This window comes from Haliaeetus albicilla, chromosome 29 (genome assembly GCF_947461875.1).
Source record: "Haliaeetus albicilla chromosome 29, bHalAlb1.1, whole genome shotgun sequence".
Lineage (NCBI taxonomy): Eukaryota > Metazoa > Chordata > Aves > Accipitriformes > Accipitridae > Haliaeetus > Haliaeetus albicilla.
The window spans coordinates 6,503,157-6,522,074 of record NC_091511.1 but is presented as its reverse complement, the minus strand read 5'-3'; the positions used below and the strand labels follow the sequence as shown (position 1 = coordinate 6,522,074).

Sequence of the window (18,918 nt, the reverse complement as noted above, 5' to 3'; positions counted from 1 at the left end):
CCCAGGGCCTGATAGAAGAGGTCCTTTCCCTCATGCATTGCTCAGGGCTCTACTGAGGGTCAGTGTGAGTGCGGGTGTGTGTACAACTTGGTGGTAGATTTTGTTGCTTTAAACACAAAGCTGTGGTGTTCTGGGGATCTGGCAATGCCTCTAAGTTCCCCACAACCCGTCCAGCCTCTTTCATAGTCCTGCTGACAGTCCTCAATCACCTGAGATGTCCCAGTCCCAGACTTGTTTGCATCCCCAGATTGGATCCATTTCCCACCACTGCACTGCTATTACTCCGGCTGCTGCTGCCGCCCTAAAATCCCAACTTGAACTATTCCACAGTAGCATGACTGCCACTTGCTCCTTCGGGTCCTCTTCTGGCCTGTAACACACTCTCTGCTACACACCCCCTGCTCTCTCCCTGCACTCGCACGAGTCTCCGATAAGGTTCTCGCTTTCCCTGCAGTAAGGAGACCTCACTCCAGGAGGTTCATGCGTTCTCCAGGCTCACTGCCTAATCACTACTGAGAAGTTAAGAAGCTCTCAAGGCTTTCCTCAGATAATGACCATGTTTATCCATTCATCATTCATGGATCCGAGAACGACCAGTGGAGGAAACACCTCAAGATGTGTGAGGGGAGCACCTCCCTGAGGCACCTCTGTACTCTTGGAGGTCTGAGTGTTTTTACAAGGCTCCACAATTTCATTTGGTGCCATGAATTTGGTGTTCTGTTCTTGAAACACAAAGCCTTGAGCTGATCCAGGCTCCCTCAGAGTGGCCTATTATAGAGTGGCCTATTGTAACACAACACTTCTTCATGTCAGTAAGCTAAAGTTCTGTAATTTCATTATCTTCATTCCTGTCATTCACTCTTACTTGACAAGGTAGCTCTTAATTTCATAGTGTGTAACCTCTGGCATGAAGTTTTTAGACCAGTGATTTATCTCTCATTCCTAACTGTTATCATTTAATGGCAAGAGCTCTCTCCTGAGGGGAATGTTTCTTTGCATGGGTACTTGGAGAGATCATTCCTGTGCTTGGAGGAAGCTGTCCTGTCAGGCCTGTCAGATTTGCTCATGCTCCTTCACCCTTCAGAGCTGCTTCCCATGGCACCACCTGGATCAGTCTCCCAAGTAAGTCAAAGTCTTCTCCTCTGGAGTCCAGAGTCCGTTCTCTGCTGCTGGCCTTCCTCACTGCCCTTTGGTGTCTGAGACCCCACAGATTAATGGTCATGACAGCCAAGGCTGACGCTGGTGATCACATCCTGACCAGCATTTCCTTGTTGGCCAAGGTCCAGGTGAGCATCAGCCTGGTTTGCCCACCTAGCAGCTCTGTGAAGAAGTTGTCCCAAGATCCTTCAGGCTGTTGGCACCCTGTTGCTTTGCCTGGCCGGTGAATGCCAGGGCACTGCCAGTCCCCCATAGGCACCTGACCATTAACATGGAGACTTCCTTGGCTGCTGACAAAAGACCTTTTCTGTTTCCTCTCCCATCATCAAGTAGTTTGTAACTGCCAGCACAATGTCACTCTTACTGACTCCGCTGATCCTCAGTGACAAAAGCTAACCCAACCTGTTGCCTGTCACATGGAGGACCCCCATAACTCCAAGCTTCCCCTTCATACAGGGGGCATCCACCCTCCTCATTCTTCTACATCCATGCTACACGACCTGGGGTTCCAGCCATCTAAAGGGACATAAGATTATCTGTACAATTCTCTCCTTATAGCCCTAGACCTAAGGAAGAGCATTGTAAATGATGCCTCACAGAGTCTGAGTGCCTTCCTTACTGGGATCACAACTGACCAGCACCTGCTCAGTACCCTTGACTGCAGCCCCTCAGGTCCCACTGAGTGGTAAGGGTGTAGTTTGCTAGGTAAACCTTGGCATGATCCTCATCCACCACTGGTTGTTCCCCTTTCCCTTCCAGAGTCCTGCCTCAAAGCACAAAGACTTGGGAGACCTTGCTGGTGGTAACTGAGTCAAAGATGACATAAGGAATCTCAGATCTCTCTACACCTACTCTCACTTAATGTAGCAGTGGTCCCGTAGTATCTCTCTTTCTTCTTTAACTGTTCCTGAAGTAGCAACAGCTCCTCTTGGTGCCCTTGAATTGCCTTTTGAGTTTCAGCTGAGTTTTGATATGAACCATGGCTGTGCTTGGAGGATGCTGTCTTTGAAGGCAAGATGTACCCAGGAACACTGTTCAAATGCTTGGGCTGTTCCTTGGTTCAAGGAAGTGAGAAAGGACCCCGGTGTGATGTATTTTGTGTTCACGCAATGCCTGCAGCTAATGGGTATAAGAAGGGACAGAATTTGCCTCTTTGATGGCACCTGATGACTGGTGCCTCTGACTGACGGCAACCATCAATGGCAGAAAGGCACCAAATCATACTGTCCAAGATGTCATCTGGGGTGTCTGTCGCAAACCCTCCCTGAAGGAGAACTGCTGTTTGTGTCTGACCTGTGATTTCTGTGCCAGCCCTGGCATCTCCTGTAGCTCTGTGGGCCTGGATCTGAACCTGGAATTGAGTAGCTGCTCTGAATTCTGTAACCCAAGGTGGGGCTGAACATGAGACAACTGCCTGTATTATTAGCCAAGATCTAGTCAATTCAACAGATGGAGAAGAGGAAGAGAGAGACAGAGCTCTCCCAATGGGACATGACTCCATTCCAGCAGACGAATAGCTCTATAGGCCACCCTGAACATCATGAGGAGGGACAGGTTCCACTGCTCTCAATTTGGGCATCAGCTGTCATTTCACTTGGCCAAAGGAAATTCCCAGGAGCCAGCAGAAAGAGGCACTCAGATGTTGTCCTGTCTCTATATCTGCCTGCACATATCTTGGATCTGTCTCTATTACATGCACATCTCTTTGACCACCTCTGGCACCTCCAATGTCACCAGACATTTGCATCTGAACACCACACTCCTGGCCTCCATCAACGTTCGTTAGCATGGGAGCTGAGGCAAGGAGCTGACATGCAGGTGCCTATTTCATGCAGACCAGCACTGAGGCAAGAGGAATCCCAGCTCCTGTGGGATTGTGATAGGCATGGGAGGGAGCTGAGTCCCCTTACAGCCCCAGGACTACAGACCCAGGATGAGATGCCTCCATGGACTCAGCTGACTCCTTTCCCTCAGCAGGGCTAAAGGAGATCCCTGCCTGTCACTGTCTGCGTGTCCTGCCCAATGATGGCACAAGAAAGAGGCTGCCCAGGGAAGGGGTTGCGTCACCTTCATGGAGGTATTTCAAACACACGGTGTTTAGGGACACGGTGTACTGGTGGACTTGCTAGTGTTAGGTTCACAGTTGGAGTTGTTGGTATTAAGGTTCTTTTCCAACCTCAATGATTCTCTGATTCTCAGACAAGTGGATTCTTGGACCTAAGTCTGTCTCTCAGCAGAGCAATGACCCTGCTGGAAAGCAGTGTCTCTCTGCAGGTGCGGGACGGAACATCCGTGATTGCTTCAGCCTGTTTCCCAGCAGGTTCCCCTGGAGGCCCAGGGACAGCTGGAGGGAGCCCAGAGGGGGCAGAGCAAGTGCTGCCTTGGGCTGGTCCTCTGCTGCTGAGCTGGGCTGGGCTCCTGGGACAGAGGGAGCTCATGGCAAGCGGGCAGCGCTGCAGAGAGACAGCTCTGCCCAGGAGCAGGGCTGGGGGCACTGCCTGCAGGCATCGAGAGGAGACCTGCAAGGCAGAGAGAGCTTAAAGGCAGTGTGGAGTGGGAGGATGCTGAGAGCTCACTGCGGGAGAAATCTTCCCAGCCCTCTGCATGGTAAGTCTGTGGGTGCAGGGCAATAGAGCTTCAGTTCCTGCAGGGATCTCCGAAAACCGCCACATCTGACAGTGTATGGGATCTGGCAGGAGGACTGGCTTCATTTCTCTGGTGTAGAAGAGAAGGACGTGCTGCAGAGCAGGGCTTCCCTGCTGCCCTGTCAGAGGGACAGGGCATGAGGGCTGCCTTCTCCTGGCACCAGCTGCAGGGCTGTGAAGCCGGGTGTGCATGCAGGGGTGCCCAGGGCTGTCCTTCAGAGCAGGGTCCTGGTGTTTCAGGGGCTGAGTGATGGAGCAGGGACTTTGCTGCCTGCCAGGGTCAGCACTCAGCCTGTGCAGGGAACTCCCCATGACAGTGTGGGCAGAAGGTGTGGGTGAAAGAAATGACCCCTGGAAGGGCAGAGCAGGGTGCTTCTGCTGTCGAGAGGCTGCTGCATGGGTCAGGTTTGCTCAGAGCTCCAGCTCAGCCCTGGGCATTTCCGAGGGGACTTTCAAGAAGAATGTCAAGGCTGCATTCTCCTGAAAAGTAAGGAGTCTTTGCTTTGAATTTTTATCATCTTGGTGGGCGGGTGGGCAGTGTGAGACTAAAATTTATTTGTCCCCTCTGGAGAAGGCACCGAGACCCCAGTTGTCCTTAGGACTTGTCTGAGGTGCTCCTTAGCCCCTGCACACACAGAGATGCCCCTGGGCAGTGCCTGGCTGCCAGGAGGGGTCTGCAGGGCAGAGCTGAGCACACAGCGGGTGGGATGGGGTCTGTGAGCAGGGAGAGGGAGGAGACAAGGGGATGGAGAAGCAGCTGCTGACAGGGACAGCTCCAGGCAGCAGAGACAGGGGCAGGGAGTGAGAGGAGGGAGCTGCTCCCAGAAATGCCATGGGAGGGGGAATTTGGGCACCTCCCTGTCATCACTAGAGAAAACCTGTAGTCTGTTCTCCCACCCAGCAGATCATCTGCCCTTACGGCCATGGGGACTCAGTCACCTCAGTTGGGTCAGCCCTGAAGAGAAGAAATTATCAAATGCCCTACCATCTGTCCCTGTCCTGCCTCCATTGGCAGCAGGTCTGTAGTGTTTATCCATTTTTGTCCTCCTGTCCCTGCTCCCTTTTTTCTTGTCACTGGAGAAGAATGGGGAGGGGGGATTTGGGTGCATTTCAGACATTTGGCCATGTGAGTAAAATATCCCAATCCCCTCCTAATCCCCAGGCTCCCAGTGACACAAATGACAAAACTCTCCTTTCAGGACATCCCATCTTTAGGACATTCGCTTCTTTCCCTGCCAAAAGCACTCCTTAATTGGCGTGTGGAAACCAGAACAAATACTCAAAACAAAATCCCCAGTTTTGGTTGCATTGGGAGTGACAATGCTGAAAAGCTCTTTGATATGACAAATGGATTTACTCTAAGATGACACCATGTTCCTATTTACCTCTTGCTGTAGGGCAGGACTGACTCCCCCGTAGCCCACAGCAGAGCCCGCTGCTCCTAGTGGCACCCTCAGCCAGCACCAAGCACAGCTCAAGAAAGGGACCTACAAAGATCTTTCTGAAATAGGAGAGGCAGCTTTGGTGGTGTTTCTGTGAGAAATGCATTAGGTTTAGCTCAGAGAAGTCTATTCTAACTTGTCAATCTCTTTCCCTCTTGAACAGTGCCCCATGCCCAGAAGAAGCTAATGTCCAACAGCAGCTCCATCACTGAGTTCCTCCTCCTGCCATTTGCAGACACGCGACAGCTGCAGCTCTTGCACTTCTGGCTCTTCCTGGGCATCTACCTGGCTGCCCTCCTGGGCAACAGCCTCATCATCACCGCCGTAGCCTGCGCCCACCACCTCCACACCCCCATGTACTTCTTCCTCCTCAACCTCTCCCTCCTCGACCTGGGCTCCATCTCCACCACCGTCCCCAAATCCATGGCCAATTCCCTGTGGGACAGCAGGGCCATCTCCTACTGGGGATGTGCTACACAGGTCTTTTTCTTTGCTGTCTTCATCACAGCGGAGTATTGTGTCCTCACCGTCATGGCCTACGACCGCTACGTTGCCATCTGCCAACCCCTGCACTACGGGACCCTCCTGGGCAGCAGAGCTTGTGTCCACATGGCAGCAGCTGCCTGGGGCAGTGGGTTTCTCTATGCTCTGCCGCACACGGCCAATACATTTTCACTACCACTCTGCCAAGGCAATGCTGTGGGCCAGTTCTTCTGTGAAATCCCCCAGATCCTCAAGCTCTCCTGCTCACGCTCCTACCTCAGGGGAGTTGGCCTTCTTGGGCTTAGTGCCTGTTTAGCATTTGGTTGTTTTGTTTTCATTGTTTTCTCCTATGTGCAGATCTTCAGGGCCGTGCTGAGGATCCCCTCTGAGCAGGGACGCCACAAAGCCTTTTCCATGTGCCTCCCTCACCTGGCCGTGGTCTCCCTGGTTATCAGCACTGGCACGTTTGCCTACCTGAAGCCCCCCTCCATCTCCTCCCCAGTTCTAGACCTGGTGGTGGCAGTTCTGTACTCGGTGGTGCCTCCAGCAGTGAACCCCCTCCTCTACAGCATGAGGAACCAGGAGCTCAAGGATGCCCTGAGGAAAATGATGAGCGGGTGCTTTTCAGAAGCAATTAACGCCCTGTTTTCTTCTGCAGAGCATTCATAATGGAACTCATTACAGGCTCAGCCTGTCTTCTCTGATTCTTCTTTGTGGTGGCCGTGGTGTTTTCTTTATTTTTCTAGTGATAATGTTCACAATGAAATTTTATGATTCATCCCACTTGTAATTCACTGTCTACCTGTAGAATTTGACCCCGAGGCTGTGTAAATGAGGCGCAGTGCTCTCTCTGTATTTCAACACAGTAAAGGACCCTGCAGTGACTTGTTTGCCCAAGGTCCTTCCTCTGAGATCTTGGTGAAGCTGCAGGGCAGTGTCTGTGTGTGGAAGGGAAGGGGAAAAGAGTCTCAGCACAGCAGCACTGCCAGGCAGCACCAGTGCTTGGTCTTCCCAGAGCTGCTCTCTTTCCACTCCCACACTCTCCTTCTGAGCCCCTGGCTTGGTGTAAGGCCTGAGTGCTCTGGCAGCTCAGTCCCAGTCCTGCTGTGTGGCAGGACTCTCGAGGGAGAATCTTGGTTCTGAGGAATTGCTGTATTTACACTGGCTTTGTCACTCCATCCCCTGCCCCACTGCCAGTTGGGACCAGTGTTTCCCTCAGCTGCCGTCGTTGTGCTGACAACACATTTAGAGAAGCCCTTCTGGGTGCCCTTCCCATGCACGGCCATTTCCAGCCACGACCAAGCTCTGGCTTTGCTGGCTCCATCCCTGCACACACAGGCCAGGTGTCGGTCTGCCTCCCGGGCAGGCTGTTCCCCCTCCAGCCTCCCTGCACTTCCTTCTGGTGTTGGACCTCCTAAGTCAGGGGGGTCCCTGTTCATCCACGCTGACCTCTTGCCAGGTCCTGCTCGACTCCCTGTGCATCAGGCTGGCTTCTGCCTGGGCTTTGAGGACGTTGTCCCTGAAGATCCAGGAGGGACTCAAGGCCCTTTCTCCTCCAGGACAGTCTGTCCTGGGTTCAGCTGGGATAGAGTTCATTTTCATAGGAACCTGGGAGGGGGCACAGCCAGGACCGCTGACCTGAACTCGCCAAAGAGCTATTCCATACCATGTGACATCATGCTCATCATATAAATGGGGAGCGGGGTGGGGAGGTGTCTCTCTGTTTTCAGTGGGGGAACTGGTGGAGCGTCAGGTTCCGCGTAGTGAGCAGCTGCACTGCGCATCACTCGTTTTGTATATTCTTTTATTAGTACCGTTGTTGTTGTTGTTGTAACTTCTCTTTTTGTGTTGTCCCAGTAAATTGTCCTTATCGCAAGCCATGAGGTTCTGCGGTTTGGTTTTTTTTTTTCTTTTCCACTTTCTGGTTCTCCTCCTCATCCCACCAGAGGGGGGCAGGAGGAGTGAGCAAGTGGCTGTGTGGTCCTTTGTTACCAGCTGGGCTGAAACCACAACACAGTCCAAGCAGATCCTCAGCTACCAGAAAGCAGCTCTCCTGCAGTCCCGCACTGCCATTCTGCTAGTTGTCCTACTTCTCCACCATCTCATGGTGGTAGCAGCCATGGCTGCCCTCCTCCTTCCCATCCCCAGCCAGATCCACTCTGTCTGTCAGGAAGAGACCAGCCCTAGACAGCTCATTGAGTGTCTCTGTCAAAAAGCTGTCTTCCACACCCTGCAGGAGTCTCTTGGCTTGCTTGTGCCCAGCCCTGCTGCCCTCCCAGCAGACTGTGGGGGTGCTTCAACTTGCCATGTCATCGAGGACCTGTGACCATGAGGCTTCCTCCAAGGCAAGGCTCTGTGCACACCAGCCTCCCCTTTGCACAGAGCTCCCCTCCAGCTCCTCACCCTCCACCTGCCTTCCTGAGGAGCCCTTGGCACCCATGGCTGCCCTCCCACCACTCCAGCTGTCCCACCAGGGCTCTGGCGTCCCCATGGGGTGGGGGAGCACGTTTCTGCCTGCCCAGCAGAAAGGACAGTGCTGGGGAGGGGAGAGGAGAGGCAGGTAAAGGGGCAGGGTTGTGGGAGGCTGGGTGGGAGGTGACTCCTGTTTCCAGAAGAGGATGATGCAAGGAGAGGCATGGTAGGTGGGAGGTGGATTTTGAGGTCACTTCTTTGGAAAGAACCCAATTGGCCAGGTGCTGAGGCAGGCCCAGTGCTGTCACCTGGAGTGTCGGAAAATGTACCCCGCAGCGCTGAGATCTTGGGAGAGGGGAGATGCAGAGGAAGGTGAAGATGGCATTGCTGTGAGCTGGAGTGTGAGGCCATTTCTCTTGCTGCTTGACTTGTTGCATCACAAACCCCAATGTGGCACATGTGGCAGCTCATTCAGTGGAGAGGGGTAGAGGTAGGCAGAGCCAACATGGGTGGGCTGTTGTATGTGAGCTCATGACAGAATTAATTAATTTCATAGTATCTTGTATGGCGCTATGTTTTAGATTTGTGACGGAAACAGTGTTGCTAACACACCAATGTTTTAGTCACTGCTGAGCAGTGCTTGCACAGCGCCAAGGCATTTTCTTCTCCCCCTGCCTCTCCAGCGAGTAGGCTTTGGGGGCACAAGTGTGTGGGAGGGGACACAGCTGGGACAGCTGACTCCAACTGACTTAAGGGATCTTGTATACCATAAGACATTACGCTCAGCAATAGAAAGCTGGGGGAAGAAGGAGGAAATGGGGAAGGTTCAGAGTGATGGTGGTTATCTTCCCAAGTAACTGTTGGACATGATGGAGCCCTGCTTTCCTGGAGATGGCTGAACACCTGCCTGCCAATGGGAAGTACTGAATTCATTCCTCATTTGCTTTGCTTGCATTTGCCTCGTTACTACACTTATTAAACTGGACTTAATTTAACCAATGAGTTTTTTGCTTTTGCCCTTCTGATCCTCTCCCCTATCTTGCTGTTGGGGGGAATGAGCGAGGACTGGGTATGGGCTTAGTTGCTGGCTGGGGTTTACCTGCCACACCTGTTAATCCTTCCCCCATTAGCCATGCTTTTCTTATTTTGTACCCTCCTTTGTTGTTTCTGAGCTGGTTTCTGGGCTATTTTCTACCCCGGGCAGCAAACCCATGAAGTATGTGCCCCCTTTCATTACCTGCAGCATCATGCAATTGCTCCCATTGCTGTCTTGATAGGGGATCAGGCATCTGCCCATGTACCAAAACATCTTAGCCTGTGCTTTTCAGTGTTGCCCAAGGAGAAGGGATTCAGCTGAGGCTGAGGATGAGAATTCAATCATTGGCACCCATGAATTTCACATTTACTAGTTTTCTGTCTTCCCAAAGCCTGAGAAAATGATGGGAAAAAAAAGTGAAAGGAGAGGGGGTCATCATTTCTTGCTCGATCCATACACAGCTGAATTTTGTTCTAATACATAAGGTTTAATTCAGGTTAATTTTGCGTCCATGCGTGATTTTTGGCAAGTGTTCAGATATAGTGTGGTTCCCTTTTCAAGGACTAAAGACGGGCTAGAAAAGCACCATCAAACATGAATAGCTGTACTGTAGAGATGTGTGGAGAACAGGGGAATTTTACTCATGAAGATTATGAGTTAAAGGAGTGCAACACCTCAAAATACTGTGAGGGACCTGAGGAGGGGACATATGTTAGGGAGGACAGTCTGGGTTACTCCTGCCTCAGGCAAAGGCAAGCCCGTTGGTGGGATTGCTTTAGCTCAAGGGCCCGGGTGCATTTGGTGGGTGATGCGAAAAGATGGGGAAGTCCGATGTGTGCCTCAAGGGGATATGATTTTAAGTGAGAATAGCCAGAATTAAACTGTATGACATTAGTTGCTATATAACCCCGCTACTGTCTGTTGTCAGTACTATAACTGTTATCTGCTATATCCATAGTACTACAGTAAGAATCACTTAGATCAAGAAAGAATGAACTGTGATAAAACTGAGTGAAGTGCAGTAGTGATGGAACCAGAACTGACTCCAGCAGGCAACAATCCAACAGTGCACACCATTGTCCTGCTGCGTCCAATGTCGCCTGCTCATCACGCCACACTGCAGCCTAATCCTGCTCTGCCGACTGAGAGGACTTTGCACCATCCCTCCTGCCCAGAAAGATTGGTATGACAGATGGAGCCCAGAGTCGGGAACTAAATGAACTCAATGAACTTTTTATGAACATGACCCATAAACTAAAGGAATGATATCTCTGTGTGTGTAGACATATATATATACACATATATCATTGTCTATATATCCCAAAAGGACAGAAAGGGTGATGATTATTGACCAGGATATAACTGAAAGTATGGGAAGTAAGCATGACGTCAATGGTATAGAATAAGGGGTGGATAGTGTCCTGGTTTCAGCTGGGATAGAGTTAATTATCTTCCTAGTGGCTGGTATAGTGCTATGTTTTTGAGTTAGGTATGAGAAGAATGTCAGTAACGCTGATGTTTTCAGTTGTTGCTAAGTAGGGTTTAGCCTAAAGTCAAGGAATTTTCAGCTTCTGATGACCAGTTAGCGAGAAAGCTGGAGGGGCACAAGAAGTTGGTACAGGACAGAGCCAGGGCAGCTGTCCCACAGTGGCCAAAGGGGCATTCAATGCAATGTGACATCACATCTAGTATGTGAACTGGGGGGAGTGGGGGCAGGGGGATCACCACTCGGGGACTAACTGGGCATCAGTTGGCGGGTGGTGAGCAGTTGCACTGTGCATCATTTGTATATTCCAATGCTTTTACTATTGTGGTGGGTTGACCCTGGTTGGATGCCAGGTGCCCACCAAAGCCGCTCTATCACTCCCCCTCCTCAGCTGGACGGGGGGAGAAAATATAACAAAAGGCTCGTGGGTCAAGATAAGGACAGTTTAATAAAGTGATAGCAAAGGTTGTGCGCGCGAAAGCAAAGAAAAAAAAACAAATGATGTTATTCTCTACTTCCTATCAGCAGGCGATGTCTAGCCGCTTCTCGGGAAGCAGGGCTTCAGTATGCGTAGTGGTTGCTCCGGAAGACAAAATGCCCCCCACTCCGTCTCCCTTAACTTAGCTTTTATATCTGAGCTGACGTCATATGGTATGGAATATCTGGTTGGTTGGTTTAGGTCAGCTGTCCTGGTTATGTCCCCTCCCAAGATCTTGCCCTGCCCCAGCCTGCCATTGAGGGGGGGCAGAAATGTTGGAGAGACAGCCTTGATGCTGTGCCAGCACTGCTCAGCAGTAGCCAAAACACTGGTGTGCTATCAACACCTTTCTAGCTACTGATGCAGAGCACAGTGCTATGAGGGCTGCTATGGGGAGTATTAACTCCATCTCAGCCAGACCCAATACAATCTCCACCCCTTATTCCATACCATTTGCGTCCTGCTCAGGTTCCACATAACTTAATACAGATATCTTCTAACCATACTATTGTATTGAATTCTCATTACTGAAATCCTTTCTTACGAACACTTACAACTGAAACTACATACTTAAACCACTTTTATACCCAACGTACGGATTTATACATTCTTATTAATTACTATCCCCTGTCCTTTAAGAGATAGATATTCCATGGGCTTCTTCCACTCTTCCTGATGTTCACACACAGGTTATGACTTGGGCCCCATCCATCAAGATGAGTGGTCAGGACAGGAGAAGCAGTATGTTCGATCGTTGGGCCCCAACACTGGCTTGGTTTGGGTCACCGATGCACTTGTCTGGTTCCTTGCGAAGTTCACTCCTCTGCAGTTCAGGTCATTCCTGCTACATTACTTCCTACAACATACAACTCACATCACAGATTATTTTTCCCCCCAAGGTTAAATGTCCTTGAGGCACACACTGGGTCTCCCCATCCTTCCGCATTACCCACCAAGTACACCCAGGTCCCTGAGCAAAGACAATCCCACGAATGGGTTTGCCTTTTCCCATGGGAGGTGCAATCCACACTGCCTTCCCCAGCCACTTCCCCATGTGCACTACGGGGACCTTATCTCCTCCCACAGTATGTAGGGGTTTTGTTTGGGCAGGACCAGGACGGTTAGCAGATCCTCTGGTGTTAACTAGCCAAGTGGCTTCTGCTAAATTTGTATCCCAATGCTTCCATGTCCCATTGCCTAGCGCTCTCAGCATAGTCTTCAACAGTCCATTATATCTCTCAATTTTCCCAGATGCTTGCGGGTGATAGGGTATGTGGTACACCCACTCAATGCCATGTTTCTTTGCCCAGGAGCTTATGAGGTTATTTCGGAAATGAGTCCCATTGTCTGATTCAATTCTTTCTGGGGTACTGTGTCGCCATAAAATTTGCCTTTCGAGGCCTAAGATGGTGTTTCGGGCAGTGGCATGGTTTACAGGATATGTTTCTAGCCAACCAGTAGTTGCTTCCACCATGGTGAGTATGTAGCGCTTGCCTTGGCGTGTTCGCGGCAGTGGTCCAATGTAGTCAATTTGCCAGGCCTCGCCATATCGAAAACCCAGCCACCGCCCTCTGTTCCAGGGAGACTTTACTCTGGTGGCTCGTTTGATTGCAGCACATGTTTCACATTCCTGAGTGACCTGTGTAATGGCCTCCATGGTCAGGTCCACCCCTCGATCACGAGCCCACCTATATGTTGCATCTCTCCCTAGATGTCCCGATGTCTCATGGGCCCAGCGAGCTACAAATAGCTCACCTTTACGCTCCCAGTCCAGGTCCACCTGAGCTATTTCTATTTTGGCAGCCTTGTCTACCTGTTCATTATTTCGATGTTCTTCAGTGGCACGGCTTTTGGGCACGTGAGCATCTACGTGACGTACCCTTAGAGTTATGTGTTCTACACGGGCAGCAATGTCCTGCCACAATGCTGCTGCCCAGATGGGTTTACCCCTGCGTTGCCAATTAGTCTTCTTCCACTGCTGTAGCCACCCCCATAGGGCATTAGCCACCATCCAGGAGTCGGTATAGAGGTAGAGTACCGGCCATTTTTCTCGTTCAGCAATGTCGAGGGCTAGTTGGATGGCTTTCACTTCTGCAAACTGACTTGACTCGCCTTCTCCTTCAGTGGCCTCAACGACTTGGCGTGTGGGACTCCACACAGCAGCTTTCCACTTCCGATGGTTCCCTACCACACGACAGGATCCATCAGTAAACAAAGCATAACACCTTTCGTCTTCTGGTAACTCATTATATGGTGGTGCCTCTTGGGCACGAGCCACCTCCTCAGGTGATGCTCCAAAATCTCTGCCTTCTGGCCAGTCCATGATCTCTTCCAGAATTCCTGGGCGGTTAGATTTCCCCAGTCGAGCCCGTTGCGTGATCAATGCTATCCACTTACTCCATGTAGCGCTGGTTGCATGATGTGTAGAGGGGATGTTTCCTTTGAACATCCAGTGTAGCACGGGCAATCGTGGTGCCAAGAGGAGATATGCTTCTGTACCAACAACTTCTGAAGCGGCTCGAACCCCCTCATATGCTGCTAGTATCTCTTTTTCAGTCGGGGTGTAGTGGGCTTCTGATCCTCGGTACCCCCGGCTCCAAAACCCTAATGGTCGACCTCGGGTTTCTCCTGGTGTTTTCTGCCACAGGCTCCAGGTGAGACCATGATCCCCAGCTGCAGTGTAGAGTATATTTTGCACATCTGGTCCTGTCCGGACAGGCCCAAGAGCTACTGCACGAGCTATTTCTTGTCTGATATGCTCAAAGGCTTGTTGTTGTTCAGGGCCCCATTCAAAATAGTTCTTTTTCCGCGTTACTCGATAGAGAGGGCTCACAAGCTGACTATAACCTGGAATATGCATTCTCCAGAACCCCACAAGGCCTAGGAAAGCTTGTGTTTCTTTCTTGTTAGCTGGTGGAGACATAGATGCTATCTTGTTAACCACATCCATAGGGACATGACGGCGTCCATCCTGCCATTTTATTCCCAAGAACTGAATCTCCTGTGCAGGTCCCTTGACCTTGCTTTTCTTTATGGCGAAACCAGCTTTCAGAAGAATCTGAATTATTCTTTTCCCCTTCTCAAACACTTCTTCTGCCTCGTTGCCCCACACAATGATGTCATCTATGTATTGTAAATGTTCAGGGGCATCGCCTTGTTCCAGTGCTGTTTGGATTAATCCGTGACAAATGGTAGGACTGTGCTTCCACCCCTGGGGCAGTCGATTCCAGGTGTATTGGACACCTCTCCATGTGAAAGCAAACTGTGGCCTGCACTCTGCTGCCAAAGGAATGGAGAAAAATGCATTGGCAATATCAGTTGTAGCATACCACGTGGCTGCCTTTGATGCCAGTTCATATTGGAGCTCTAACATGTCTGGTACAGCAGCACTCAGTGGCGGTGTCACTTCATTCAGGCCGCGATAATCTACTGTTAACCTCCACCCTCCATCAGACTTTTGCACTGGCCATATAGGACTATTAAAAGGTGAATGAGTCTTGCTGATGACTCCTTGGCTCTCTAGGTGATGAATCAGCTCATGGATGGGAGCCAGGGAGTCTCGGTTTGTCCGATATTGCCGACGGTGCGCCGTCCTGGTAGCGATTGGCACCTGCTGTTCTTCAACTTGCAACAATCCCACAATGAAGGGATCTTCCGAGAGGCCAGGCAGAGTAGATAGCTGTTTGATCTTCTCTGCATTTACAGTGGCTACACCAAAAGCCCATCGGTACCCCTTTGGGTCCTTGAAGTACCCTCTCTTGAGGTAGTCAATGCCAAGGATACAAGGGGCCTCTGGGCCGGTCACAATGGGGTGCTTTTCCCACTTGTCCCCTGTCAAGCTCACTTCAGCCTCCAGTATAGTCAATTCTTGGCATCCCCCTGTCACTCCAGAGATCCAGATGGGTTCCGTGCCCCTGTATCCTGATGGCATCAGTGTACACTGTGCACCAGTGTCTACCAAAGCCTTATACTTCTGTGGGTCTGATGTGCCAGGCCATCGAATCCACACAGTCCAGTATATCCGGTCATCCCTTTCCTCCTCCTGGCTGAAGGCAGGGACCCTCTATTGCTGTTCCTCATCAGAATATTCACTGTCCGATCCTTGCGGTACCAGACCAGAAGTCCCCTCACCAGAATCAAGGGAGGTAGTTTCAGTTCTTCTGTGCCTGGAGGATCGCTGAGTGCTTTCTTGGGCCTCTACAGCAACTATGCTGACAGCCTTCTTCTTGGGTGACCCCTTCTTAACAGCTGTCTTCCCTCTCAGTTCACGCACACGGGCTTCCAGCTTAAAGGTGGGTTCACCATCCCACTTCCTCATGTCCTCCCCTTGGTCACGCAGGAAGAACCAGAGTGTACCACGTGGCATACGCCTTGGGCTCCCTTTCCCTCTGACTGGGGCACGAGAGGACTGATTTCTTGGAGCATCCCTAACAGCCAAAGCACTGTCCTGTAGGGATGAGGAGACACAGAGATTTTCCTCAAAGTTTTGGAGCCAAGACGACACTTTCTCCACAGTTGGTGTTTCCATATCTGGACAATACATTGCTGCCAAGCTGTTAGAATACGATGCTGGGGCACCTTGAATCACCTTTCGCCACATGGCCCGTGTGCACAGGACATCCTCTGGATCTTTGGAAACTTCCTCATCATCTAGATCACTGTAGATGACTTGCACCACTGCTAACTCTCTCAGGTACTGGATGCCTTCATCTGCGGTAGTCCACTTTTCTGAGGAATTGACAAGATCTTCCTTGAATGGATATCTTGCCCTCACACTTGAGAGGAGCCGGCTCCAGAGACTGCAAACTGCTGCCTCTTTTCCAATTCCTCTTTCAATTCCCCGGTTTCTAGCGAGGGATCCCAGCTGTTGGGCTTCCTTGCCTTCCAGTTGCTGACTATCAGCCCCGTTATCCCAGCATCGGAGCAGCCAGGCAGCAATCCGCTCACCTGGCTGGCGGCTGTAATCTTTCCGCAAGTCCCGAAGTTCTGAGGACGTCAGGGACCGGGTAGTTTCCGCTTCCTGTTTAAGTTCCCTCACTCCTTCCTCCAATTTCCTTATTGAAGGACCAGCTTCTAGATCAAGCTTTTCCTCTTCTTCTTCTTCCCTCACTAATCGATGGTATGGACCCGTTGATCTCCTTGTCCACTGCTTCCTTTTCACTATTGGGGCAATTACTGTAGTTGTTGTTGTTTGGGTCCCTATCTCGAGCATGGTGTCCTCAGATGCAGTCTGGGTCCCTGCCTCGACCATGGTCCTCTGACAGTGTTGAACTATGGCTCGGTAGGCATAGGCCAGGCCCCAGTACAGTGCGAGAAGCTGCTGGTTTTCATTGGGATAGGCAAGGCACCCTTCTATCAGGTGGCGTGTCAGTTTGCCAGGGTTACTTGCCTGTTCAGATGTAAAATCCCAGATTATGGGAGGTGATAACCGTCCTAGGAATCTGCCCAAATCCTTCCATATACCCTGCCACCCAGGCACCAGTCGCTTGAGGGCACATTTAAGTATTGCCTCACCTAAAACTTGCCTTCTCTTATACCAGGACGAGACCAGATTCCACAATACCCATAATATGCCACCAGTATTAATTATTAGTATTAAACAGCTTACATAAGGGTGAACAAGGACCTCGGGAGCCTGCATAATAAAACCATTCACATCAATGCCTGGTAGAGAGAGGGAGATGTGTTCCCTCATCTCCTCCACAAGATAGCTCCCACAACACAGCAAAGCCATCAGTGCCAGGACAAAGCACATCGACATTATTTGTATTAGCACGTTCCCGCGTTCCTTCATTCTCCCCACAAGATAGCTCCCACAGCACAACAAAGCTATCAGTGCCAGGACAAAGCACGCAGCCATTATTTGCATTAACATGTTCCCAAACTCAGCAAGCTAGAGATAAGCAAGCAGCTAACAAGCTCCGTGACCTGCACAGGAGCTTGCCACTTAATAACTAGCTATAGAACGCTTAATGCAAAACTGCCGTTGTCGTGCCCCACGTTGGGCGCTCTCTTCAATGTGATCTCTTTGACAAATGTTATGCAAAATCACTCTCTCATCTCCTCCAGACCATTTAAAAGACATTAAACAGGGCAGCTTGCCTGATAGACCCCTGCCAGACCCTACTAGCTCGATGCCTCCAGGCAGAGTACCAGGCATTGACCACGTCCCTACGAGCCCACCCCTCCAGCTGTTTTATACCCCTCTATTTATCCATCCATGCAGACCATAACATCCTCACATTGAATATGGTGGGGGATGATGCCGAAAGCATTGCTGATCTCCAGGTAGAAGACACCCTTTGCTCTTCCCCTGTCCAGCAATCCTGTCCTTTCATCCTAGAAAGCAAAGAGGATGGCCAGACACAATCGACTCTGGGTAAATACATTCACCTTCCTTTCAGACACCCAGAAAGGGGACTTTAGTAGACACGCTTAGGAGCACAGCCTTCCATTCCCCTGCTCATTCTTTGAGCATTTTTGAAAGGTGCGTACAACATTTGCCTGCTTCCAGTCATCAGGAAGTTGCCCCAGTCTCTACGACATTTCAAAGATGATGGCGAGTGGCCTCACAGTGACATTGGCCTGCTCGCTCAGCTCCTGGGGATGCTGCCCCTCCTGTCCCATAGACTGGTAATGATTGTGTTTGCTCAAGTGATCCCTGGCTTGACACCCATCCACCTCTGGCTGTTTTCCTCCAGAGTCCTGCCTCGAGGCACAAAGGCTTGGGAGACCTTGCTGGGGAAGACTAAGGCAAAGAGGATATAGAGTATGTCAGCTCTATCTATACCTGCCCTTACTACATTCAGCAGTGGCCACATACTACCTTTGGCTTTTTTTCCTTAAACTCTTCTTGAAGGAGTAACAGCTTCTCTTGATGCCCTTGAACCTCTTTCAAGGATACACACTAGGGAAGCATTGGCTTCCTTAAAGCCATCCCTATTTCCCGTTTCCTCCATCATCAGTCCCTGCATCCACCTTCTGAATGCTTCCTTTCTTCTGCGGAGCTTCTCGATGTGTTCCTTCTTTAGCCAAGCTGCTCTCCTGAAATGTCAGGTTGTTTTCCTGCTCAGCAGTCTGGACAGGTCTTGTGCTTGGAAGATGCTTTCCTGAAAGACCGCTGCTTGACCTGGAGTGCTGCTACCCATGGCACTACCACAAAAAGTGCCCTGAAGAGGCTAAAATCTTCTCCCACTATTTCATGGCTACTGCAGCCCAGGCTGATGCTACTTTCCACATCCATGATCAGCTCTCCCTCCCTTGCAAGGACCAGATTCAGGTAAGCGTCACCTTTGTTGGCCTGGCACCTGTGCAAAGAAGTTATCCCAAGAGATGCCCGACATCTGCTGGACAGCATGCATCCTGCTGTGCTCCCCTTCCAGTGAGTGTCAGGGTCATTAAAGTCCCCAATAAGACCAGGGGTCATGTACCTGGAGTCTTCCCTGGGTTGCTTAAATAACGCTTATTCCACTTCCTTACCCTGGTTGCAGGTCCTTCATCACCCACCGGGATGCCACGCCAAGGGGCCTGTCCTCTCATCCTCACCCACAAGGGCTCACCCAACCTGTTGCATGTCTCATAGAGGAGCTCCACACAAATGACAAGCTCCTTCAGATGGAGGGCATCCCCCTCCTCATCATTCCAGCCTGCCTCTCCTGCACAGCCCACAGGCACCATGGCAGCACCACTGTGAGCTGTCCCACCACCCCGCGCCATTTCTTCCATCAGTGTCAAAAGTCTATAGTGGCACATGGGACTGCAGCTCCTCCTGTCTGTGC

At 50.9% G+C, this 18,918-nt stretch overlaps 1 protein-coding gene across 1 annotated transcript; it reads left to right on the top strand.

The window, feature by feature from the left end:
* The first annotated feature begins 3,569 nt into the window (after positions 1–3,569).
* LOC138682664 (olfactory receptor 14A16-like) lies at positions 3,570–6,397 on the top strand. The gene is made up of 2 exons (XM_069773940.1): positions 3,570–3,765; positions 5,409–6,397. Exons 1-2 carry the CDS (start codon positions 3,720–3,722, stop codon positions 6,395–6,397), a joined length of 1,035 nt encoding a protein of 344 aa, XP_069630041.1. The 5' UTR covers positions 3,570–3,719.
* The last annotated feature ends 12,521 nt before the right edge of the window (positions 6,398–18,918 follow it).